Below are 27176 nucleotides of genomic sequence, written 5' to 3'. Positions count from 1 at the left end.
ACACAGAAGGAAACTGAAGGGAGAGAACCTGCTCCCAGTGGTTATCTGTGTCTTCTCAAGGGCGGGCAGGGACGTGAGCAGATGGAGACAAAGACTTTCTGTTATATCGCTCTAAATATTTTTGTTTTGAACATTTGACTATTCCAAAAACTAATAGACACTAGGAAGCTGGATGGTGGTGCACGTCTTTAATCTCAGCACTTGGGAAGCAGAAGCAGGAGGATCTCTCTGTGAGCTCAGCCTGGCTTACAGAAGTGAGTTCCAGGATAGCCAGAGTCACATAGTGAGACACTGTCTTAGGGGAAAAAACAAACAAGGAAGTATGGCTAAGCGCCTCAGGTCTACCATCCTCGAGGTCCATAGGACTGGCAATCCTGTGTTGAAATGAACTTCACTTGGGTTTAACATGGACCAAACTGGAAGGGAGGGAGGTGTTGGAGGGATAGACAGAGCCTTGGTGAACTGGGTGATGTCAGCCACGCCCCTCTTCCCTTCCCCAAGGGTTGCCTCTTGCGCCCTCTACTGGGCAGCTTCAATCACTTCTCTGCTCTGATTAGCTGGCGGGGGAGGGTGGGGTGTGGGGTGGGGAGTTAGGAGTTTAATTTAGTGCTCACTACTATAGCATTTAGGGCCTCTGGCCAGCAGTAATCTGAACACAGCACCTTCCCTTTGTCCTGAAGCCAGACAAGGCATTTTACCTGGACTGTCTCACTGTTCAGCACAGTGATTTCTCCATGGTCAGCACCATGCAGCTCATGTCCAGTGCATCCAGTCAATGCTACAGTGAGGAAAAGAGAAAGAATTAGAAAGCAGTTCCCTGACTAGATCAAGGAGTACCGAGTGGTGGCACTCAGGGATTTGGCTTACTCTCTCTGTCCAGCAAGTGGTTACAAGTCTCATGTCATTTCTACATGCAGTCTCACCATTATTTAATTTTTTTTTTCATGTGTATGAGTGTACGCCACATGTGTGCAGGTGCCTGTGAAGGCCAGGAGAGTCAGATGCTCTGGAGCTGGAGTTACAGGTGGTTGTGAGCCCCTGATGGGCATGTTGGGAACTGAACTCAAGTCTTCTGGAAGAACAGTACATGCCCTTAACCACTGAGCCGTCTCTCCAGCCCCTACATTTGCTCTTGGTGGAGGGAGGACCACCTCACCATCAGTCTGTGTCCCCAACTCCTTTGTCCACCAGGCTGGAGAACCACGGTTGTGAGCGTTCATACCATTAGTTGCAGGTAGCCTTGCTGAGATACAGCTAAAGGAGGAAGCTGATTTCCTGGGGGAGAGCTACACACAGTCGGCATCCAAGGTCGTGACACTGTTCCCCACAGACACTTTCTGCAACTTCTGGTAATTTAAGTTTGTCATACTTCTTTTGAATTCTACCTGCAAGGCTACTGTCCCCTCCCCACCACACAAAAAAATTTATTTATTTGTCTGTGCACCAAAGAGACCAGAAGAGGAAATTGGATTCCTCTGGTACTGAAGTTACAGGTGGTTGTGAACTACCATGTAGATGCTAGGAACTGAACCCAGGTCCCCTGGAAGAGCAGCCAGTTCTCTTAACCACTGAGCCTTCTCTCCAGCAGTTGGAATTACCAACTACAGGTCACCAGCATACACCCAAGCTGGCTATTCGCCCCAACTCCATTTACTCTGTGCTGCTGGGGGTCACGCCCAGGCCTTAGTGACTGGTAGTCAGGGGCTTAGCATGGAGTCTCACTCCCAGAGGGAGGATTGGAGAAACCAGATACCTTGCGTGCATGGCTGGTGGGAACGTAAAAGCGAACAGGCAATGCAGAAAAGTCTGGTAGTGGGGCTGGAGAGGCAGTCAGCATTTAAGAGCTGGCTACTCTTTCAGAGGATCTGAGTCCAATTCCCAGCACCCACGTGGCTTACAACACCTGTAACTCTAGTTCCAGGTGATCTGATAACCTTTTCTGACCTCCATGAACACCAAGTACACATGTGGTGCACAGACATACATGTAGACAAAACACCCATACACGTTAAATTAATAAAACTTGAAAAAAATTAGAATGTATTCACAAGGCTGGGCATGTAACCCAGTAGTAGAGTGCTGTCTTGTACGTACAAAGCCCTGAGGTTCAATCTCTAGCATTTTTTTTAAAACCGGAAGTGCATGCTGAGATGTTCACAGCAGCACTACTGTCATTGCCACAACTGGGAACGGGAGGTGTCCACGCAAGCAGCGCGCACAGAAACACGGTGGTATCATCAGGTTCTGAAATGACTCAGTGGCAAGGGCATACATACAGCAAGGTGCGAAGTCAAGGAGCAGAGAGAGGGCGGAGGTGCAAAGCCAGATAGAAGGCAGGATGCGTGCTTGTGGGGAAGAAACACCCCTTCCCCCAACAGCCGAAGCTGGCCGTGGAGTAAGAGGAGAAGCACAAGCTTATTAACACGTTCAGTACGTGTCACGTGGTAGAAGCCTCCGTGTGGCTTAGAACTTGACACGCCTTCCTCAACAATGAACAGCGCAGCTCGGAGAGAGGACAAAGGAGAGCACTTACAGCGGCGGAAACCGTGGATGTAAATCCAGGGAGCAAGTAATGGAGTGGGGTTTCTTTACTGAAAAGAGTGGCTGTGGGAAAGGAGAGCTCATAGCCGGTCGGGGAAAGCTGGGAGGGGAGAGAGAGAGAGGGAGAGAGAGGGAGAGAGAGAGAGAGAGAGGGAGAGGGGGAGAGAGAGAGAGAGAGAGAGAGAGAGAGCCTCGCCCCTTTTCTTTTCTAATTGCTGACCACCTCTCCAGCCCCTGCGTTTGAATCTGTGTTCATTCATCCATCCTCATTTTCTGTGCTAGGTATCAAATCCAGGTCCTGCACATGCTGAGTATACCCTCCCTCCCTCCCTCCCTCCCTTTTCTTCTTCTTCTTCTTCTTCTTCTTCTTCTTCTTCTTCTTCTTCTTCTTCTTCTTCTTCTTCTCCTTCTCCTTCTCCTTCTCCTTCTTCTTCTTTTTGAGCTGAGGATCGAACCCAGGACCTTGCACTTGCTAGGCAAGCACTCTATCCCCAATCCCATCCCCCGCTTTTTTTTAAAGACAAAGTCTCCCTATACGGCCTTGTAGACCAAGCTGTCTTGAACTCAGAGAGATGTCCTAGGAGCACTGAGATCAAAGGTGTGCACCCGATGCCTGACTCTTTTAGTACTTTTTAGTTGTCTTTTGCTCAAAAATATTTATATCCACAGGCATTTTCTGGAGCCACACATTTCAGTTGCCTGTAGTAGGATTCCACTGTGTGAAGCTGGAAAACCCGCAGAGCTTACAGAGGTGGATGAAGTCAGTGGAAGAGGCACCAGTGCTTAACAACCATAATGAGCCACTGGCAGCCCCCAGGAGCCCAGTGCCAGCTTTCAGGAGCCCCAGAGCCCCAGAGCGCACACACCCAGGCACACATTCCTCCTGGAAAGCTGTAATGTGCGAGTAGGAAAGCGAAGATTGCTTAGGGACAGCCCTGCCTCCTTGACGATAACCTCTCCGAGGAGTCCTGGGCTAGCACAGGCTTGGGGAGGGAGGGAAGAAAGGGACCTGGACTTGATTCTATTCCAGAGGGTCCCGGGAGCCATGAGAACCATAGAGTGGCCATGTCTTTTAACCTATTGCACATGTTTGCAGGCTCATCTGAGGATTTTTTCTCTTCCTTAATCCTAGAAAGACCAGGAATGATAGCTATAAAATACAGACTAAATCACCTTAAATATAGGCATGTGCCATCACGTCCAGCTCATAGTTCCTTATTTCATCTGATGAAGCAACTTATGAGAAACATTTTAATGCCCATTTTTGAGACTGGGAAACTGAGTGGTTAAACAAGTTCATTAAAGTCACATAGCTAAGCAATGAAAATGCTGGAATTAGTTCCCAGCCCTATCTGAAACCTGAGTCATTCATAATCACCATGATCATTCAGTCTTTCTCATCTTCCATTACTCCCCATCTACAAAAATAATAGCGATCTTTTTTTCAAGACAGGGTTTATCTGTGTAGCTTTGGAGCCTGTCCTGGAACTCGCTCTGTAGCCCAGGCTGGCCTCGAACTCATAGAGAGCCGCCTGCCTCTGCCTCCCGAGTACTGGGATTAAAGGTGTGTGCCACCATCTGGCACAAACATTGACGTCTTGATGCAGAACTTGGATTAACTTATTAGATTTGGAAGACTACCATTCGACTTCACAGAACCATCACCAATACCACACAGAGCAAAACCTCAAAACATGATTCTGTTGACCACACACAGCATCATCTAGCACTCACCAAGAGGAGACTGGAACTCCAAGGTGAGATGACTTGCCTAAATCCATACTGCTAAAGAGCAGAATTAGACTCAGAACCCAGGCATGGTCAGTCTAAAGCCAGATTCTCCAGCAAGGCATTCATTCAAAAACTGCCTTGTGCACCTGTGACATTTGCCTAGATACCATGATAGAGGATCCACAAGTACCTTGACACTCCTACAGGGCACTCCAAAGTCACCTTTTCTTGGCCTTCTACACCATTCACAAACTAATCAACAATGCATGGCTGACATAGCTAAAATGCAGAGAAAAATCTAAATGCGCATCAGTGAGGGATTGATTTGTGTTACTTTATCATCCATACAACGGAACACCAACCAGGTATTGCAGAAAACTATGCAAAGGGCCAGGGATCTAGCTCAGTGGTAAGAAGCACTTGCCTAGCATGTGAGGCCTTGGATTTGACTCCCTAGCACTCAAAAAATAAACAAGCTATAAAAGATAGGTGTCCTTATTCTGTAGCCTATGAAAAGGTCCCAGGACATATTGTTAAGAAATTTTAAAGGTAGAGAGTGATCTGCCTCCCTGCTAATATATCCACATGTGTACTTTATTATTTATTTGATATTTTGTTTTGTGTGTGTAACAGTGGGGATTGACCAGAACCTTACACACACCAGGCACAAACTTTGTCACTGAGTTATATCCCTAGTTCATATGTGCACTTTAAAACTGTATCTGAGGGCTGGAGAAATGGTTCAGTGGTTACAAACACTTCCCCATCAATCAGAAGGAATAGAGTTCAGATGCCAGCAATGTCAGGAGGTTCACAAACATCTGTAACTTCAGCTCCTGATGGGAGCTAATGCTCTCTTCTGGCCTCTCCATCATCACCCTCCCAACCCCCAAAATATAATGGAAAACAAAAAAAAAATATTGAAAAAATATCTCTGAAAAGCAAAAAGAAATAGGCTTTTGGGCGAAGACCCTTGCAGCTGGACAAAGATAAGATGACTATCATAGACTTTTTGGGAGTCCCATGGTTACTAACTGTATTAGTTGTTCAAAATACTGACTTAAAATTTGCCAGGCACGATGTCATAAGCCTGTAACCCCAGCATGTGGGAGGTGGAGGCAGGAGGATCAGGAGCTCACTGTCTTTGTCAGCTGGAGTTCGAAACCATCCTTAGCTAAATGAGTCTATCTCCAAACGACAACACACACAGAAAACCTAACAGTCCTCCCTGTTCTTGAACTCTGAGAGTCTCCAGCAGCTCTCCTATCCTATCCTTTCACGTTACCCAGCAAGGTGACTCCCCCAAACTCATAAGCCTTAAGCCCCCCAAACTCTAAATACTCCATACCCACAAGAAGCCAGTAACCCAGAAAAACCTCCTATTATCTCCACACTCTACCCACAAGGAGTGCCAGCACACGCTGTTGCCCTGATTCCTGGCACTTCCCACTAGTGCTGGACCTTAGCATCTCAGTACCTAGACTGTCCACCTATTCTCAGAGGGGGCAGTGCCAGCAACCAAGCAGGCAGCAGTCACATATGTGTGGGTGTCTCGGCCTTCCCTGAAGGCTGCAGATTCCAGACACATCAGCTCCAACCCACACTCAGCAGGAAGCAGAATATGACCACAGGGCAGGCAGGGACATGCTTCTAACACCCACTCTGCTGGAGACACTAGGCTAAATGTTTTCTTTCCCAGTCCTGGGAACTAATATTCCTGCAAGGTAGGTATTACAGCTTCCAACCCAACAACTCAGGAAACAAGAGGCTGTAGGGGTAAAGGGGACGAGGGTGCCTTGAACTGCCCCAGGGACAGCTTCAGAGAGAACGTCCCAACAGCTAGAAGACAGCAGGACCAGACTTCAAATCTTTTGTTTTATTTTTTGTTTTTTTTTGGTTTTTTTTTTTTTGAGACAGGGTTTCTCTGTAGCTTTGGAGGCTGTCCTGGAACTCGTTTTGTAGACCAGGCTGGCCTCGAACTCACAGAGATCCATCTGCCTCTGCCTCCTGAGTGCTGGATTACAGGCGTGAGCTACCACCGCCTGGCCAAATCTTGAAGGTAGTCAGTCAGTGAAGAACACAGAGGTCCGGCAGACTTGGGCTGTCCACTGTATGCCTAGGAAATGGTGTGAGCCTGTGGAAGTTCAGTCTTCTCATCTGAAATGGGAATAATAATGTGTGCCTGGCCCAGGATAAGCCTTCAACAAAAGGTACCATCAATCTACGTATGCACAATTAACCAAAGTGTCTAGTCTTGATTTCTACCAGCTCTCTTTGTAGTGTATAAGTGTGTCATATATGTGTATGGCACACACATGCGAGTTAAGTATGCTCATAAACACACTCGTGGAGGCCAGATCAATGTATCAAGTGTCTTCTATATCTCTTTCTACCTTATTGTCTTGAAAGTCTCTTACTGAACAGGAAACAGTTCCCCGGTCGTCCCCCTCACCTTTCACAACCCCGCCCCACCTCTCCCCACACACAGCTGGGCTGGCTGGACAGCAAGCCCTCAGGAGCATTCAGTCTCCACGCTCCATTCTAGCTGGGGTTATAGGTACACACAACTAAGCCAGACTTCTATGTGGGGGTTCAAATTCAGGCCCTCATACTTGCAGAGTGAGCTCTCTTATCCGCTGAGCCATCTCGCTGGTCCCTTCGCTCTTTTTTGATTTAAGGTTTGCTATGCAGCTCAGGCTGGCTTTGAACTTACTATATGTAGGCTGGCCTCAAACTTGTAATTTTCCTGCCTCAGTCTTCCAAGTACAAGATAACAGGTATGTGCTACCACACTCAGCTGTTTTTGTTGTTGTTGTTGTTTTGTTTTTCAACAGGGTTTTTTCTCTGTGTGGTTTTGGGGCCTGTCTGTAGATCAGGCTGGCCTCAAACTCACAGAGATCCACTTGGTTCTGCCTCCTGAGTGCTGGGATTAAAGGAGTACGCTACTACTGCCTGGGTTGGTCTTTTTTATTTTTAAAAAGATTTTTAAGTTTTATGTGTACTTTTACATTTTTATGTGCCTTTTTTTTTTTTTTTTTTTGGCCTGAATATACATGCAGTGTCTGTAGGGGCTAGAAGGGGGTGAGAGATTCTCTGAAACTGAAACTGCAGTTACAGATAGTTGTGAGCGGTCACGAAGGTGCCTTGAACTCAGCCTGAAGCCTCTGAAGGAGCAGCCAGTGTTCATAATCCCTGGACCACCTTTCCAGTACTACCCTTCTCTAGATAGTCTTTTGGGGGGGGGGGAACACACGCAATCTCCCAACCTGAAAAGGGGTTAGCTGTGACTGATAGACCTGAAGAGAGAAGTAGATGCCTGGGGCCCAAGAACACAGACGAAAACTGGCTCAGTCTGCCACTGGAAGGGGTGTGTGTGTGTCTGTGTGTGTGTGTGTGTGTCTGTGTGTGTCTGTGTGCTTGCTGGGGGAGGCAGAGCATGGAGATCTCACAGACACAGTGACCTTTTAAAGGAAACTTGCTGGGGCATCTGTGAGAACATGAGTCATTTTCTTTGTACGTTAGGCATCACAGAGAAGCTGCTGAGAGGTTAAGCCCTGGGGCAGACCACTACAACTTCCTCCCCGATGCTTCCTGCCTCACTCCACACTCCCAGACTAAAACTGAGCCCCATACTCCATCTCATCATAACTCATCCTACTTTGGTCTTGCCTTCCTCAGAGAGAGAAGATGCCTGTTCCTGGTTGTGGTAGCTTTGAAGGCCACACATCCTGGCTAACTCATGGGGGCATGAATGGGCTTGTGTCCTGCTCTTTTGAGGTGAGTTGATGAGCACCAATGAACACATGACGCAATGGTTCAGACTTTAAGGCTGGAAAACAAAGACCCAAACAGTTCTGACTCCCATACCCACCAAGGCCTTAACGTCATCTGACTGCTTTCCCCATGGGGGTTCGGACATGGGTATGAACTCGAGGAAGACATGCCTGCTGGACTCAGGGAAACTGACGGCTTTCAGCTGGGATCGTTTCTATAGAAACTAACAAGAACGCCAACAAAAAAGATCGGAGCCTCGTGTTTCTGCTCTAGATAGGAACCTGTAGTCCCTGGCTTGGGTTCCAAACTCCTCTCCTGTGAAGGCTGGCCTCAGATCTTAAACTGACACTACTATAAACCTTGGGCATGAAGAGTCTAGTCTCTGGAGTACTGCAGCTGTGGAAGAAAGGAAGCATTTTAAATAGATTCACACGAACTGACGGGTACTGTGCTGAGGATGTCTGTATCCCTTTCAGTCAGAAATGCCCAGATACTTCCCTCTCCATCCCAAGGAAACACCCTTGAAAGGGGGGAATTGGACTTCTCAGCCACAATATGAAGGTGCTACATAGCTCCACTGTCCTGTTATGTTAGAGTTTCTGGCAAAAGAAAACAACCCACCTCTCTGAGGACCAAAGCCATCAGTCCTGGCCAGTTTCCCTGCTGATATCGGGGAACTGTAGCTACCTGATCAGGGTGTGGTCACACAGCAGTCTTGAGAGCGGCAGAGGAAACTGCCCTCAAAGTCTCTGTTCAGTTTGTTTGGGGACACAGTTGCCTCATATGGCCAACAAGCTTCTGATGAGAGGCAGCACTGGAGGGCACAGGGGAAAGCATGTGGAACTGACTGGGAAGATGCTGGGATTTTCCTAAGGAAAGCTAAATATATGGGATGAGTGAGAATGTAAACAGGCACTTTTCTATCAATTAAAAATCCATGCCGGGCGGTGGTGGCACACGCCTGTAATCCCAGCACTCGGGAGGCAGAGGCAGGTGGATCTCTGTGAGTTTGAGCCAACCTGGTCTACAGAGCTAATCTAGGACAGGCTCCAAAGCTACAGAGAAACCCTGTCTCAAACAACAACAACAAAAAATCCATAAATAAGCCCTTTGACCTGGGTACAGTGCCAGAAATCATCCTAGGTGTGGCAAAGACAGACCTATGAGAATCCTCAAGTCTGTTGCTTAAGTAGGAGACAGATAAAGGACTCAATAAACCTTTCAATGGAATGCTTAATTAGGCTGTATTACAAGGATTCAAATATCTAAACTATAGCCTCAAATACTATAAAAGCAAACCTTCCAAGGAAAAGCAGTGCTCTACAAAGCAGAGAAAAGGTCACAAAGAGCCATTTATAGTAGGCATCCAACAATTATACAATATTAATAGTTTCACACTGCACAAATGAGGAGATGGAGCCGAGCCCTGGAACCAAGAAAGCTTCCTGTCTTTGAAGCCTATCCATTAGGCATCTTCTAAGCAACGGGACACCAAGATGGCGGGTTGTGGTGGCACATGCTTACATACACCAACACCAAAGGCTGAGGCAAGAGAGCAAAAAGAGATGGCAGTGGAAATCAAAGCTGAAAAAGACTGGAACTGAGCAGGCCAATGGGGAGAGGCTGGAGGGCAGAAAAGCATGCTGGGAATCTACTCCACTATGCAGGCTAAGAGCCCCTGTGCTTCTGACTGACCCAGAAGCTGTCCCAGGGTGTGCTGGAAGGTCCATCCCCACACAGGCTTCACTGAAGTTAGTGTCCAGCACACTTGGGGGTTCTCCAAGAGCTTCTCCAAGTCCCTATAGTGGGCAGGCCAAAAGCCCACCATGAGATTCTGGAGATAAACCCTGACACTACTGTCTACGGGAGGTCCAAAGGCTGTGATGCTTGTTTAGAACTCATCAATCATGTGCCATTGATCCTAGGATGAAAAACAAAACCTTGCTGGACATGGGTGGTGTGCCCCTGTAGCCCAGAACTTAGGAGGTGGAGACAGAAAGATGATAAGGTCATGTGTTCAAGTGACTGCAGAGCACAGTCCAGGTCCAACCTGAGTCTACCTAAGTCTCAGTAGTTTCAGAAAACAAAACAAAAGGGCTACAGAGATGGCTCAGAGATTACAAGCACTTATTGCTCCTGGAGAGGACCCTGTCTTAGTCTCCAGCACTCACACTAGGTGGCTCACAGACGCCTGTAACTCTGGTTCCAGGAGTTCTGGCATTCTCTTCTGGCTTCTACCAGCACTAGGATGCCCATGGTGCATGTAAAATAGACACTGGAGCAGTCTCCTTAGAGAGCAAATCATTCCACCCTTCAGGGGAGCTCATTGAAAAGGAAGGTAAACAACTCAGATAGCTTCAGGAAGTACCTGAAACTGACCAGATTCACTAGGTCCCTCCCTGCCAGAGTAAACAGAAGAATCTCAGACCAGACCAGTGGCCTGGAGAAAGCAGAAACCAGCTGGGCTGCCTGGAAGAGGTTTAGACCAGAGTCCCTTGGAAAGGACACTCTCCAACCTGATGAGCTGTCTGCAGGCTTCCAGGTTCCCAGCTTTTTTTGAGCTGTCACACATGCTGGGGTGGGCTTTGGTGATGCTTTGGTCTTTAAGTCATTTCTGCTCCTCTAGGTAACCCCTCCTCCACATTCCCATAAGTAATCCCATTAAAACTCACTGATTCACCAAGCGGGTCTTTGGTGGTATCTGTACTATGGTCTATTGTGGGTTCACAATTGGGTGTTTCATCTCCCCAAGAAAATTTTTGTCACACAACACATACATTAAAAAAATAAGTCTTTTATAAAACAAACAAAAGCCCTCAAAAACATTAATATATAATCCTTACCCCCACTGTCCCGCCCATTGTCTCCCTCCTTTTCTAACTCCCCAGCTCTCCCCTCAACGAGATCTCACTGTGTAACCAAGGCTGGCCTCAAATTCACAATCTTTAAAACTTCACCTCCTGAGTGTTAAGATTACAAGTATGTGTCACTTCCCATCAGTAGCTGTGTGTGGTTTTATACACAAACTTACTTAATTCCCTCACTGTAGTCCAATTTTACTTTGCTTATTTTTAGTAGTAACTTTTTTTCTAAGATAGGGTTTTACTCTGTAGCCCTGGCTGGCCTGGAACTTGCTACTAGATCAGAGTGGGCTTGAACTCATGGAGATCCACCTGCTTCTGCCTCCCAAATAGTGGAATTATAGGCGAGAGTCAAGGCCAGATGTGGTGGTGTATGAGGGATTCCAGCCAGTCTGGGTCTGGCAAACATGACTGGCAAGCCTTGCCCTTCCCCAATCCCTCTGCCTTGCTGAAAACCATTAGATTGCATTCCTAAAGCTAGACACCAAGGCCTATTTCCTTATTTAGCCACTTCGTCCTTCTGAGACTGACTACTGAGGTCCAGCAGTCAAAATACTGAAGTCCAGCAGTCAAAAGCCCCCTTTGGCTCACCTAATTAACATGTCCAATTAAAGTTAAACACCCCATCCTAACACAGGATTTCCCCCCTTACCTTTATAAACCACATCATTTTCTTATGTGCCACATCTGTCTCTGCTCCATCCAGAGGTGGTCTTTGTTCCCCTCTGGGAAAAATACCTCTATCCCTTTTCCCTTGTTCCCTTCCCCTTCTCCCTAGTCCTCTATCTCCTGTCTCTGTCTCTTATCCCCTGCCCTCTGTCCCTCTGGGGCAAATAAATCTCCTTTGTGTGGAGAATTTGGTCCTGAGCTGATACCATCTCTTACAGTGCATACCTTTAATCTCAGCACTGGAGGTAGAAATAGGTGGATCTCTGTGAGTTCCAGGCCAGCCAAGCTACACAGTGAGATCTCATCTCAAAAAAAAAAAAAAAAAAAAAAAAGACATGCATTACCATGTATAATAATAATAATAATAATAATAATAATAATTTTATTTGTTTGTTTTCAAGACAGAATCTCATTATGTGGCTTTGGCTGTCCTGGAACTCACTCTGTAGACCAGGCTGGCCTTAAACTCACAGAGATCAGCCTGCCTCTGTCTCCCAAATGTTAGGATTAAAAGTGTGCACTACTACAGCCAGGTAATTATTATTTTTTTGAGACAGTATTTTATGTAGCCCAGGCTTTATGTGTTATGTGTCCAAGGCTTGCCTCGAACTCTTGATCCTCCTTCCTTTATTTCTCATCATGCCCAGCTAATATCTGTTTTCAAAATGCATTTAAATGTTTTTTTTTTGGTTGTTGTTGTTTTTAGATTTTATCCTATGTGTATGAATGCTTTGCCTGTGTATATACGTGTACCACATGTGTGACTGGTGCCCATGGAGGTCAGAAGAGACACTGGATCCTCTAGAACTGTGTTAAGAATGGTTGCGAGCCATCATGTTGTTATCGGAACTTGAACCGGGTCTTCTGCGAGAACTGTTAGTGTTCTAACCACTGAGCCATCATCTCGCCAGTCTCTAATGCCTCTATCTTATAGATGAGAAACTAAGGTGCAGTGATTAGATGAACAGTCTAACCCAAGAGCTACAGCTAATAAGTGAGCAAACAGACCAGCCCAAGCACCCTACTTGTCATACTATTGATAAACTTTATGTAAACTTCCACTATAGAAGTTTGGAATGAGGGGCTGGAGAGATGGCTCAGCAGTTAAGAGCACCGACTGCTCTTCCAGAGGACCCTGGTTCAATGCCCAGCAACCACATGGCAGTTCACAACTATCTGTAACTCCAGTTCCAGGGGATCCAATACCCTCACACAGACATACGTGCAGGCAAAGCACCAATGCACGTAAAATAAAAATAAATAATTAAAAAGAAAAAACAAGTTTGAAATGATTCCACAAAGAAAGCCCTCCTTTGTGTGCTAAGTTTAAAGACACACAAATTCCTGCGATGGGGGTTGGCGTGATGGCTCAGAGGCGAAAAGGCTGCTCTTGCAGAAGACCTGGGTTCTGTTCCCAGCACCCACATGGCAGTTCATAGCTGTCTCTAACTCCGGTCCCTGGGGATCTGATGCCTTCTTTTGACTTTCCTGGGCACCAGAATGCACATGATGCACTGATATACGTGCAGGCAGAACAACATGGAAAACAAATAAATCTTAAAAAAACAAAAAACAACCAATAAAACCCCAATTTCTCATATTAAAAAAAAATTGTAGAAAGTCACACAAATGCTCAGCTGCAGAGGCTGTGGAACTGTAAAGCCCCCATTTGCCCGGAGCCATGCACACACTTCACATGTGTTCATATGGAAACACATCTCAAATCATGGGTGTTATGAATTATTTGAGGCTTTCTGGAATGCACCCTTTACATCAATGCAACTGTGCCCTGTGTAGCACTGTCGACCACAGCACTCTCTGGGATTAAGAAAGAATTTATAACTCTCTTTCAAGGGAAAAATAAGGTCAGACGTGAGTGTCTGCTTGAAGACGGGAAACCAACTTTTAGTGAGCAAAAGACCTGCTAGCAGAGTTTAAAGCCTAAAGAAAAATTTGAGGGAGAAAACGTGTTTCCTTTCTTGTTCTGTTTGAACCATACTTTCAAGCTCTGAGTGGTTGAGAAAAATATGTTGGCATGAATACATTTGGTGGTTTATTTCTAAGTCATACAGCTTTAAACTGTCTTGATTTTTGGTGACTTCAGATGCTTTGAAAACATTCATATTATGGAGTCATAAAAAAAAATGTTACTGTGAAAACTAATGGTTTTTAAATAGTGTAGATGCCTTATCTTGAGCTTGCAAGCACAGTCTGACCATAAAAAGTTCAGTTTGTCTGGATGGGGTTAAGATGCACAGTTCACTCCTTCATTTTTCCGCTGCTGTCTTTCCTAATAAGGCGACTCCTGATAGATTTCTAAAAATCCAAACACTTCACAATCTTTGTGCTAGCTTCTCCCTGCCACCACATCTGTAAAAGATAAAAACAGAGGCCTGGCTCAAATAAATCATGTCCCGTCTGCCACTGGAAGACTCCAGCAGTGGTTAAAATCAAGATAGATAGATGTGCATTTCACAATCTGGAGAGACGCCTGCATCTCTAAGCTAGCAAAGCAAGCTGTGCAGTAACTTGTATACAAATTCCTGTATGTACGCTCACGGTTTTGGTCAGAAAAAGGTCATCAAGATGACCCAGCCAGTAAATAAACTCGCTGCCAAGGCTGATGACCCGAGCTCAATCTCTGGTGCCCATCCTGCAGAAAGAGAGAACCTAACTCCAGCAAGTTATCCACATACACAAATAAATAAACGCCTTAAAAAATTTAAAAGGTCTACAAAATAGGATTATATTAAGCTACTAACTGTGCTTGCCCATAAGGAGTAGAATCCAGAAAAAGAACTATTCTGTATTTATTTATGATTTGGTGCCAATGACAGGGAGTCAGACTGCTAAGTCCAAATTCTGTGTCTGCTAAGATCAGTGTGTCCGGGAGGGGGTGGGATGGGCGGGGTGGTGAGAATTGGGTGGTGGTGGCGGGGGTTACTTAATTGATTTCAGTTCCCTCACTTGAAAAACTGGGTGATGGTACCTTCTTCAAACAACGTTTGAGACTTTAATGAGCTAGTACATATCAAGTGCTTAGAATCATGCCTGTCACATAGAAAGTGCCGCACATTTGACTGCAAAAATGTTTGTATCTATAGGGAGCATATGTGCATGGTTTAATTAAATATCTCAGGAGTTGGAGAGACGGCAGCAGTTATGAGCACACACCACTCTTACAAAAGATGAACTTGCAAACTATTGACTCAGAGGCCAAAGGCAGGGATGAAACAGCGGTGGGTAGGGTTAAGTCCAAACTGGGGAATGTGAGAAGATTCTGGAATGGGATAAAGACCATAAAGGACAAGAAAAAAAAGGTCTGGGAGCCTGTTGGGAAGCTGGCTGAGGGACTCCACAGGGAAAGGGCAGGGTGTGGGACCGGCATCTTGTTCTGGCTTGTACTGGCTTGTACGTAGGGAGCCCACAAGAAGCTATTTACCCTATGCCTGGAGGTACAAGACAGGGCATGTCCTGTGAAGGCAGCTCAGCCAGCAGTCAGCCTGACGCAGGACACGCAGGATGTGCCCCTTTGGGGCACGGAACCTTTAGCAGACCCTCCAACTGTCTCTCTAATTGTCTGAGCAGAAGTTTATCTCCTCACAGCCCTCGGGCATTGGAGGCATTCTGAGGCTCTCGCCTCAGGTCACAGAATTTGGGGTGAGCATCATGAAGGAAAATTCCCCTCTCTTTCAAGCGCTCAGGTGAATACCATAGGTCTGTCCCTTCTGGCTGGTTTAACAAGAGTCTTAAGGAATTTGGGGGATGGGGACACGATCTTTCCACACAGCCCAGATGGGCATTAACTCATGGTCCTTCCGCCTCAGCTTCCTGAGCATTAGGATTACAGACCTGTGCTACATGCTCAGTCTAGATGGTAGTTCTTATTTCTCTATAAAATGACCAAGGACAGTGAGGTGGGTCAGTGGGGAAAGGTGCCTGTCACCAAGCCTGATGGCCTGAGTTTGATCCCCTGGACCCACACGGTGGAAGGAGAGAACAGACTCTTGTAAGCTGTCCTCTGACCTCCAAGTGCCTGCTACCGCACACATGCATGTATACACACACACATAACAACAATAACAACACAAGACAGATCGATAGAGGTGCTATGGTCCTCAAGTGTGAGAAAGCAAGCCGGACTCGGCAGAACATGAACGTAATCCTATCACTTAGGACGCCGCGGCAGGAAGGTCTTCAGTCCCAGGCTAGCCTATGTTACAGAGCAATAAATAGTCTGTTCTCAAGAGAATATTTTAGAAATATGTACATGCACCCCTATACACATAATTCTAGGGGATCAAAGACTTGCTAATCATGTACTCTACCACTGAGGTGGCTATACCTCCAGTATCTTAGGCAGTCTATTTTACTGAGACAAAGTCTTGCTACGTAAAGCAGGCTGCTCTGCCCCACAATCTTCTGCCTCAGACTGTTAAGTATTAGAATTACAGGCATGCACCATCATGCCCAGTGTTCAGGCTCTATTCTCCTGCCTCCCTCTTTGAAGGACTAGGATCCCTGGCATGTCCCACAATGTCTGGCCCTTAAGAACTCTCAAATGAGCAAAGATGGATCCTAAGGTTTAGTGGGGAGAGGAAGGCCTCTCAATCCAGAGCTCTCCATTCAAGCCTCGAGGGGAAGCAGCCCACTGTCTCTCCTCATTGAGTCAGGTTCTCCCACCTGTATGGCGGAGCCTCCTTCTCCTCTGATGCGAAGTCAGTGACAAAGCCAAAGCTGTGACTTTAAAGAAGTCGAAGAGAAAGTAAGCTGTTCACTGGGTTGCTTTCCTAGGGTGAGCTATTTCTGAGCAACACCAGGGTAGCTGCGGCCTGCAGACCGGGTAGCTAGCTAGTGAGTTTCTAGACCATTGCTGCTAAAGCTCCCGGGAACCCAGAACCATGAGGTTTGGAATCTGGTAGTGGTGGAGGAAAGAGGGAGGCGAGGTCTTACAAGCTCTACTATCCAGGGCCAGGGGCGGGAGGTGTGGGTCGAGGAGAGGCAGATGAACAAACAGCCAGTGGCAATGTCTGCTCAGAAGGTCAGCCTGAGCCCTAACAGGCCTGGTATCTGAACCCCACCCCCATCCTAAAGGAGATGCCAGAGCTGTTGGACGGAAGTGTTCGGCCTCACCACTCCAGTCCCTGGTGATTAACAGAGGCCAGGGGAGGGAACAGGAATTCAGGGCTCCTGAGTCAGAAGTTTAACTATTTCCAGTCTTCCCCTAGCTTGTCTGGGGCCAGAGGACTCACAAATGCTTTCCCTCAACTACTTGGATTCCCACATGGTTAGTACTGTACACTTAGGGGAGGGTTCAAAGCCCAATTCCACATCTTTCTAGTAGATGTGTGACACTGGGCAAGTTACAAAATTACTAACATAGGTTTCCAATCCGGCTAAATGGGGCCAATCCCACCCGCCCGTGGGGCCTTTCAGGATTAAAGGGGCTTCTTACATCAAGAGCAAAGTGTGACTCTGGAATGCAGTAAGCTCTCAAGAGGTGGCACTTAGGGGCCAGTGAGATGAGTCAGTAGATAAAGGTGCTTGCTACCAAGCCTGACAACCAAGTTTGATGCCTGGAGCCCACGTGGCAGAGGGGGAGAACTGACCCTCCCAAGCTGTTCTCCTCCACTCATGGATCCATGCACACACATGAACACGCAGTAAATACATGTAATAAAAATAAAAGAGACGGTATTTAGGCTGATGGCTTTTGAACCTTTTCTTACCAGTTCCTTTGCCCAAATAAATGAAGTGAGGGGTAAGGGTCAATGCACAAAACATCTTCTGGTCTGAGGAAAGCCAGGGAGGAGAAAGTGGGGTGGGGGTGGGGGCACTGAGTGTGGGGGTTCAGCATCCTGGCTCAGAGGAAGACTTCAGCAAGGCTATGGGCTGCCTAAGCATCCAGCCTGCCTTTCCTGAACATTACCTTGCTGCCCTCGCTGAGGCCCGACAGTCCTGAACAGCTCTCGATTGCTCTCTCCATCTTACACTCTATGGTCCAGACATATGAAATGGATTTAGTCCTGGAATCCATGCTGATCACCTGGAGGAACATTTCTGCCATCTCTCACGTCCAACACTCTAGCCTAGATCCTTCTCAGCCTCGAAGACATCACTTCCTATGGGTCCCTTCCTAGTATTCCCTTTTAACGTCATCTAAATTCCCACCCACCCCAATACTTACTTTGCCTGTCTCTCCACTTTTCAAAGTAGCCTTTGAAGCTTGGGGGCTTTTGTCCGTCTGTTCACTAATGTATCCCCAGCACCTAGAACAGAACCTGGCACACACCTGAAAGCCCAGCACGAAGGAGGCTGAGAAAAGAAGATCATGACCATGAGGACTACATAGTGAGAGCTTGTCTAAAGTAGGGTGAGGCACGGGGTAGGTAGGTGTTGAAGTGAGGATTAGCGATTATAATGGCCTGGAGACCGACCCTTGTGGATTTCTAACTGGGAGCTCACAAGAAGCTATGGATCTTGCTTCTCTCTGAATATCTCACACCAAGTCCATGCCCAGGCATTTGTGGGCTGAATGACCATTTCATCTTGGCTTTAGATCTCAGATACTTCACTGCCTCTATGAGGGGTGAACTGGATTTGTCCATGGGGCAAAACCAGAAAGCTGCTGCCCTCCCTTGCCCTGGCCAGGAGAAAAGTCCCTGGCTAGAGAGCCGCAGCCCTTGTCAGGCTTTGCCGAGGTTTGAATGAGAGGGTGACTCCCTTAGGCTCCTATTTGAATGTCTGGTCTCCAGTTGGTGAACCGTTTAGGGTTAGGAGGTGTGGCCTTGTTGGAGGGGGTGTGTCACTGGGGTGGGCCACACCAGGCCCAGTCACTCTGCCTCCTGTTTGTGGATCAGATGTAAGCTCTCAGCTACTGCTCCTGCATCATGCCTGCCTGCCCTCACACTCCCTGCTAGGATGGTCATGGACCAATCCTTACAGATTGTAAGAAAGGCCCTAATGAAATGCTTTCCTTTAGAAGCTGCCTTGGTTATGGTGTCTCTTCACAGCAATAGAACACAGTGACTAAGACACGCTCCCTTCCTAATTTGGGGAAAAAGAGAAACCTCTAACAGTAAACATAGGATGACAGTCTCCAGCAAGGCAAAGTACCAAATACACACTAGAAACCCACTGTCTCCTTAGCCTTGGCCATACGAGAAACTAGTCTAGAAGGGTAAGAGCATCCAGAAGACAGCAATATCTTAGGACAGAGAACAGTCATTAGCTTGATCCAATACCACATAGTACAGGGATACACAGGGGACCATGGGATAATCCAGCAAATGTATTCAGAAAGGTTAAGCAGAAGATGAGAACAAAAATCTTCGTGGTCCGAGCATGGTGACACACATCTTTAGTCCCAGTACTTGGTAGATAGATGTCTGTGAGTTCAAGGTCAGCCCAGTCTATGTGAAAAATAAAAAAAGATGTTCATGAGGGGATAGGAGGATGTAGCTTAGTGGCAAAGAACTTGCCTAGCAAGCACTTTGAGAGACCCTGTAAGACACACACATCTGCGTGTGTATGTACAGAATACTATTACTAATAGCCAAAGCATGAATAGAAACTACTCAAATGGCCTCACAATGGAATACAACAGTGAGACTCATCTGCACTCACACCCAGAATCATAAAGATCTTAATACGGGCAACAAAAAAAGCCAGGCTCAAGAGCTTATACTTCATATCTTTCTTTCCTTTAGCACAAGGTCTCACTATGTCACCCAGGCTAGCCTTGAACTTAAGACCCTCCTGCCTTTGCCTTCTGTGCTGGAATTACAGCCATGCCTCACCATCCCCAGTTTATAAGATCTTTCCTGATGGTTTCTTATTACGCACGCGCAGTTGGTCAGAGGAGAACTTGCAGGAGTCAGTTCTTGCTTCCCTCCATGTAGAGTCTAGGGATTGAACTCAGGTTTGGCAGTAGGTGTCTTTATGACATCTTACAGACCCATTTGTTTTTTGAGACAGAGACTTATATACCCCAGGCTGAGGGTGACCTAGAACTTCTGATCTTTCTGCCATTAGTTCCCAAGTGCTGGGGTTAAAGGGAGAGTAACACACACCTATATATAAAGTTCTAATGTAGAAAAATTAATCTACAATATCAGAAGTCAGAATAGTAGTTATCTTGAGAGAAGGGTAGCTAGAAGGCAAGGGGTTATTAGTTACGAGTGATGCCATTCCTTGGTATGTGTGCTGGGTACATGGGCATTTTAAGCTGGTGATACCAATAAGCTAATTAATTTGGCACTTACCTCACCACATTTATTCTTTGGTTAAAATTACATTTATTAGCTGGGTGGTGGTGGTACCGCCTTTAATCCCAGCACTTGGGAGGCAGAGGCAGGTGGATCTCTGTGAGTTCGGGGCCAGCCTGGTCCACACAGTGAGTTCCAGGACAGTCAGGGTTACACAGAGAAACCCTGTCTCAAAAAACCCCCAAATAAATAATAACTAAATAAATTACGTTCTATTTTATTATTTTATTTAGTTATTACACTTATTTAGTTAGTTATGGCGGGGTGAGGAGGGAAAGCCAAATTACCTGGTACACTTTTATGGAGGTCAGAGAGCAACCTGGAGAGAGTTACTTCTTCCACCATGTGGGGATTCAGGTCGCGGGGCTTGGAGACATGTGCTCATGTGCTTGGAGACATGTGCTCATGTGCCGTCACCCTGCCAGTCCTCAACACATGCTATTCTTCAACATCAAGTCTCTTAACAGCGACTGCTCGGCATCAGGACAGAAGCCTCACTGATCTCGGCAGGGGAGGCCTTCTCCCCGCCTGCCATAGCCCACTCCAAACGTTTTACAGAACTTAAGCTTCTGACCCTAGTTACTCACTGTCCATCATAAGCAACATCCTCCTGATGCAGCAGGGAGGTGAGAACACTCGTTCTGGGTAACCTAGGAACAGAGTGCTATGAGAGGAGGTGACTAGAGGTTTGAGACCTGCTCCCCTGACACAATGGATGGTGATATAGGGCAGTCTTCAGCAACCAGCCCTCCCCTCTGCTAAGCAAGGAAGGCAGCTGGCTCCAAACCCCAGCTCCCTACCCTTCATTCCTCTGAGGCAGATTTATTGGGCACTACAGAATTCCCTTGGGCTATGGAAGCAGCTAACCAGGATTTACATTCTGGACTTACTGCTGACAGCCCCAGTGACTCCATTTTACAACTAAGGGAAAGAAGGTATTATCACCTGCTTTGCAAGGCAGCCATAGCACTAAAAAACAGCTCACACCAGACTCGAAGCTTCCCAAAGGCAGGGACTTCGTTTAATCCGCTCACTGTTAGATACAATTCTAGAACAGACCCTGAAACATGTAGATATCGATTACAGTTTACTGAAAAAATGAACTGTTAACTCCAAACTAAAGGGTTTTTTTTGTTTGTTTGTTTTTTTTAAATACTAATAGCTGAGCTAAACACAACCATCTTGAAACCAACTCAAGGCCAGTCAAGTTCATTAGTGAGCTTTAACGCTTCCTATGCTTAGCTCTCAGTCTCACCCAAAGGCTTCCTAAGAGCTGGTTGATACTGTGGAGGGGTTACAATTGGGACCTGAGTGTCTTGGACCAGTGTCATGAAGCGGTGTCTCTCAATTGCTCAACATCAAGGATGGGTAGGTGCCTGAGGTCTCTCACTTCTCCTCACGGCACTCATACCTCACAAGCTCTCCTTTGTCTCTGCTCTCAGATCACACCTGAAGGACTAGGCAACCCCCACTAGGAGGGGCAAGAATACAGAAACAGCCCTGTTCTCTTTCCTTCAAGATTAACTTCTTTAGTCAAGCCCCTAATACTAGGACCATGAGAGGCTGTCTCCCTGTGGAGAAATGTTTTTTTGAAAATCCTACAATAAAAAAAATATCTGACTAGCCGGGCATGGTGCCATATGCCCTTAATCCTAGCACTCAAGAGGCAGAGGCAGAGCAGTGGGTCTCTGAGTTTGAGGCCAGCCTGGTCTTAATAGTGAATTCCAGGACAGCCGGGGTTACATAGTGAGACCCTGTCTCAAAAAAAATGAACAAACAGGGCTGGAGAGATGGCTAGACATGAAAGGCTAGGCTTACAACCAAAACAACCACCAACCAACCAACCAAACAAACAAAAGGCAAAGTGCTCACAGGTGCAGTGAGGGTGACGGGCGTCTGTGAGATTCGAGACCCAGCATTCACTCTGATGGTTCGTCCTACACAACATGGAGTCAGAAACGTCTTCAAATGCTCGCTGGGCACTGCAACAATGATTGTGATAAAATCATCACCAGTAGGGCTTCTTTTGTAAAATGGGTTGGCCAGCCGGGTGTGGGAGCAGAGGCAGGAGGATCTCTGTAGTCCAAAGTCAGTCTGATCTATACAGTTCCAGGCTAGCCAGGGCTACAGAATGAGACCCTATCTTTAAAAAGGGGGTAAGGGACAAAAAGTAGACTGGCCCTCAGGAAGGTTGTCTTGATTTCTTCCAGTGGACCTACTGGGCCTTGGGCAACAGGAAGGAACGTTTTGTCTGGGAGCCTCAAAGATGTTTACGAACTGTTGAACACATTCAAATGAGGAACCCATACCTTTGTTTATCCACCTTTAAAACTTCTGGCAGGGTTTGGCTATGGGGTTTCTCAAGTCCTAACTCTGAGATTAAGACCTCAAAGCGTTTAATGTTCACCTACCCTGCTTCAAGGGCCTGTTAGGAGGGTAAAGCAAGCTCAGAGTTGTAGAAGGGCTTTGAAGAGGAAAGCACACACACAACAAACAAGGTGCTAATTACACCAGATCACTTCTTTGAGCTCAACTTCATAGCCGCTTATAATATTCATAACCCAGGGGCAAGGAGGGACGATTGTAATGGAAAGGATTGTTTGTTTGGCCAGACTTGAGGGTTTGTATGTACCCGCAGGATAACCCTTTCAACCTTGTCACATCCAAGGGACATAATGTTTTAAGAACAGGAGACTAGGGTGGTGACAGTGAAGTAAAACTTCTCAGCAGTTGAGACCATAAAGAAATACACTGGGGAATAAGACTTACATATTCTTGTTGTTGTTAGGGAGTTTCATTTATTTAAATTTTAAAATTTAGTTTTGAAAGGGCTGGAGAGATGGCTCAGTGGTTGAGAGCACTGGCTGCTCTTCCAGAGGACCCAGGTTCAATTCTCAGCACCCACACGGCAGCTAACGCTGTCTGTAACTCCAGTTCCAGGGGAATCTGACACCTTCACAGCAATGCACATAAAATAAAGTAAATAAATAAAAAATAGTTTTTCAGTGCTGAGGATCAAAACCAAGGCCTCATCCTGCCACTGAGCTATACCCACAACCATATTTATTTATTTTCTTTAAGATATGGGATCTTGAGCAGGAGAGATGGCTCAGTGGTTAAGATGAGTAGTTGCTCCTACAGAGGACTTAGGTTCAGTTCCCAGCACTCATAGCAGGTGGCTTACAAGCCCTGTACCTTCCAGAGGATTGGAACCCTCTTCTGGCCTCTGTGGGCACATATATGGTGTACATACATTCATGCAGGCATTTTCACACACACACACACACACACACACACACACACACACACACACACACACACACGGTACTGTGTAGTTGGAGATCTTCTCTCCAGGTGCCACCAAGCCCCCACGGTCCCACAACCCACATATAAAATAATCACTCAGACGCTTATTAAAGGCGTGCAGCACCACCACCAGCATCTTTGCTACATTTTCTAAGTTGGCCCTGAATTCTCGGGGCCATGGGATCCTGTGTAGGGAAAGGGGGCTGGGTAGAGAAACCCACCCTGACCCTGGAGCCTAGAATTAGGGAAGAATGTCTCAGATAAAGCCAGTGAGAGAAACACAGTTTAGCTCAGATCAGAGCCATCTCTGCCCCTGTACAACTGACTTGTGAAATCAATCAATCACAGAGCAGGACAGCAGAATCCTGGCCCTAGGGCCCAGGACCAGGGAAAGAAACACAGCCTGTGTTTGGGACCTAGGCCAGAGAAATGAACACTTTATCCCCAAACCCAGAACCCAGGAAATATGCCCTGACTCTGAAACTAGTACCAAAATAACACTCTTGGCCCCTAGAATCAGAGTCAGTGAAAAATGTGCCCTGGCCTTAGAGGTAGTGTCAAAAAGCCAAGAAAGGCCAGTGAAAGAAACACAGTTTGACTCTGAAATAAGGCTATCTCTGCCCCTTGCTCACAAAACTGGCCAATCCCTGGGCAGAAAATAAACTATCCAATTACAGTTGACTCTGCCCCCTAGACATCCTATATAAACCGCCCTGCCTGGTCAGTCGTGAGCTGTTCTCTCCACCCTGGTAGAGGCAGCTACTCTCCTGGACTCCTCCCTCCCAAATAAACCTCTTTCTCAACAGAGTATTGAGTGAAGACCTTCATTGACAGCTGAAAAGAAGAACTTTGGAGGGACTTCCCATAGTGGACTGAGCAAGAGAGAGCTGGTAACTCTAAACCAGAGATTGTGGCTCTCCAGGAGAGGAGCAGGATTGCTGTGTCCTGAGGGGAGACCACCCCCATCACACCAGGTATATCCTGACTTTCCTGAAGAGTCAGGACACCCTTCCTTGCTGGAGCAGTTCCAGGTCTGACTCTCGCAAGAAGTCAGAACACCTTCCTTTCCAAGGTTGGGCTGTTTCTTTGCAGTCCCAGCCATCACAGCTGTGCTAAACAGCTCCAGGTGTCCGGGACACCTTCAGGGCAGAGCTCTTGTTCTGAGTAGCTCGAGGTGTCTGGGATACCTCACCCTCCAGGGCTAAACTGTCTCCAGTTCAGCCATCACAGCTGTGCTATACAGTTCCAGGTGTCCGGGACATCTTCAGGGCAGAGCTCTTGTTCTGAGTAGCTCGAGGTGTCTGGGATACCTGGTCCTCTAGGGCTGAACTGTCTCCTTGCAGTTTCGGCCATCAATTTACTAACATTTTGGTGCCGAAACCCGGGACACCAAACCCAGAGTTTTGGCAGTTTACTTACATCCTGTCTCAGCCTCTGGAGTAGCTGGGACTACAAGCATGCTGTTCAGCTTAGAGAGTCTCAACTTATTAGCACCACATGGGTCCAGAAACTTGCTCTTACTTAAAAGCCCAAGTGACTTCCCATTTCCAGGGATGCCTGCCCCAAGAGTCAGTAATGTTCGCAGGGAAAATCAAGGCGTGCTACGCACATTGGCCCAGTCTGTTTTATAAACCAGGTGCATTCTTGGCACAAACCTACCATTTCACAACCATAAACCAGACATCCGAGAAAGTAGACTTTCCTTAGAAAAAGAAGTTTTAAAATCTGTGACATCACCGGCCAGCTCAACCATGTAATCAAAAACCTGATCGGCACTTCCCCACACCAAGTAAAGTGACAGCTAATCTGTTATATATATATATATATTTTGCTTCAGTAAGGAAGATAAGACACTCACAACTCAAAGCCATACCTGCTTCCAAAATACAGCAGAGAATGTGATGGTGGGGGTGGGGAGGTGGATTTGGCAGAAGTCTGGTTAGCCATAGAGCTTCCTCAGGGAGCCGGAATTGGATCTGGGGCCCTGCCCAAGTTAACATTTTTACAGGTTGGCTCAGTTGCAGTTTGTTAGCCCGCCAGTAATAAACCCATGTGCAAGAATTTAAAGTTTATGAGGCATGGCCTCTTAATGCCTAGGCTCCGGCTCCCTACAGCCAAGCCTTTAAGGAACCTAGCCTAGCCTGGGTGTTAATTATTTTGTCAATCTGCAGAGTTATCTGAGAAAAGTTTTTTTTTTTTTTAAGTTCTACAGACTCAAGGGCCTCACTCTTTTTTTTTTTTTTTTTTTTTGAGAAACAAAGGAGAGTCATTTTGCCCTTAAGCTCTGACACCCCCATATTCCAGCCGTAGACACGCGTCTGTAGGGAGTTTTGATGGAAGTACTACAAAGGGCTACGTGGCAAATGTTTTGAAAGTCGTTTAAACTATAGATCCCCTCGCCAGAAAAATGCATGCAAAAGTTCTCTGGAACGTCACGCAAGGATCCCGAGTTACTCCTGGTTTTTAACAACGTGGGTCTGATCTACAGGGAAAACTCCATTGTCCTCTCTAGTCAGGAGCCCCCACTAGCTAGTAGATGCTCGGGTCTCACGGCACTCGGGTCCTCAGCACCAAAATGACCTTCCACTTTCAAGTCTTTTAACTTGAATGGAGAAAACTCCATTCAACAAAAAGATCAAAATGCGCTTTGATCGCTCACTCACTGCCTCCTGCGGGCTTGGGACACAACACAGATGCGCCCCCCTCCCACCCCCACTCAAGTGATCTAACATCCTATTAACAAGATGCTTGGAGAACGGGACCTAGTGTGTCCCTCACGCGTGATGGCCTCCGGCCAGGTGTGCCAGGCCATTCGCAGGCAGGCTGCAGGGGCGCAGGCCCTCCGGGGAGGGCAGGGTTAAGAGCGCATTCCAGTCCGGGAAGAAGGGGGGCGGGGAGGGCGGCCGGGAGAAGAGAAACAGACCCGGTCTGTCTGTCGGAGACATAAAGCACGGTTCACAAAGGGGGCCCGAGAAGGGCGAAGGGGGCTGCCCAGGGCACCGCTCATCCCCACACCTGCGCGGGGGTTGTGGGAGGAATGTGCATCGCGCATTCCTCGGTTGTGGCCGGCGCGGGAGAGGTTTTTCCACGTCGGGGCTGGGTGAGGGGCTCAGCCTCGAGGCACTAAGAAGTCAAGACAAGCAGCGGCCGTGGGGCTAGGAGGAGCTGGACGTTAGTGGGCGCACCGTTGCTCAGCCCTCTAGAGCCCATCCCAGCCCGGGGGGCCACTTTCTGCTCCTCCTCAGGATGTGAGGTGGCTCCAGACGTCCCCAGCTCTGGTCTGGACACCCCACCGGAGGGCCACAGCAAAGCAGACCAAGTGTGGTCTTCCGCACAGCGGTTCCATCCTGGCTGGCTCCAGGAGGGTCTTACCTTTCCCCGGCGCTTGGCTCGGCTCCAGATCAGTTCCTGCCATCTCCAAGGTCACTTCAGCCTCCCCGAAGTCCGCCGGGTAGGGCTGGGAGGCCACGCTTAGTAGCCAGCAAACCTGCGTCTGAGAGCAGAAGGGTTAAGAGGGAGGCTGAGTCACAGGCGTGCCCGGTTCTGCACACCCATCCTTGGGAGTCCTCCGTGGGCCTCCGGGACAACTTTGGCCCCAAGGAACACAGCCCCGAGGTCCGTGCCCCCACTCCCTGCGGGGCGCCCGCAGCGTGAGTACCCCGCCCGCCCTCCAGGGATCAATCTGGGTTAGGACTAGGGCAAGGCACTGTGGTACCTGAAGCAGGAGGAGCAGGGAGGCGAGAGGCCCACTACGGAGTCTCATGACTGGAGGGAGGTGAAGACGCTGCCGCGATGGTAGCAATGTACTCGGCTAAGCTCCGGGTGCAGCTTTGAGCGCCGCGGCTCGGTAGAGCCCGCGGGAGGAGGCCAGGTGCGCTCAGGTAGCTGCTGATTGGTTCAGCGTCACGAGGCCCCGCCCCCTCGCAGGTGGGGCCGAGGCTAGCCCGCGGCAGGCACTCGTGAAGCCCCTGCGGAGCCTCGGCGGTTCCCTCCTGGGTCCTCCCAGCTCTTCTGGAGCTACTCCAGA

General features: G+C 47.6%; 1 protein-coding gene across 2 annotated transcripts in view; it reads right to left on the bottom strand.

Annotated features, from left to right (window-relative positions):
* Positions 1 to 26912, bottom strand: part of Cdh3 (cadherin 3) — a 48595-nt gene extending 21683 nt beyond the window's left edge. Inside the window, exons 1-4 of one of the 2 annotated variants that reach the window (XM_036188724.1) lie at positions 26865 to 26912; positions 26522 to 26636; positions 13859 to 13878; positions 699 to 752 (exon numbers count right to left, since the gene is read on the bottom strand). In XM_036188724.1, coding sequence (XP_036044617.1) covers positions 699 to 752; positions 13859 to 13878; positions 26522 to 26636; positions 26865 to 26912 — 237 coding nt within the window. Of the gene's footprint in view, positions 1 to 698; positions 779 to 13858; positions 13879 to 26521; positions 26637 to 26864 lie in introns of both variants that reach the window. The other variant, XM_036188723.1, reaches the window with a different exon arrangement.
* Positions 26913 to 27176: the final 264 nt, after the last annotated feature.

Source organism: Onychomys torridus, chromosome 5 (assembly GCF_903995425.1).
Source record: "Onychomys torridus chromosome 5, mOncTor1.1, whole genome shotgun sequence".
Taxonomy (NCBI): domain Eukaryota; kingdom Metazoa; phylum Chordata; class Mammalia; order Rodentia; family Cricetidae; genus Onychomys; species Onychomys torridus.
The sequence above is the reverse complement of the archived record's forward strand: the minus strand, read 5'-3'. Positions and strand labels throughout refer to the sequence as shown.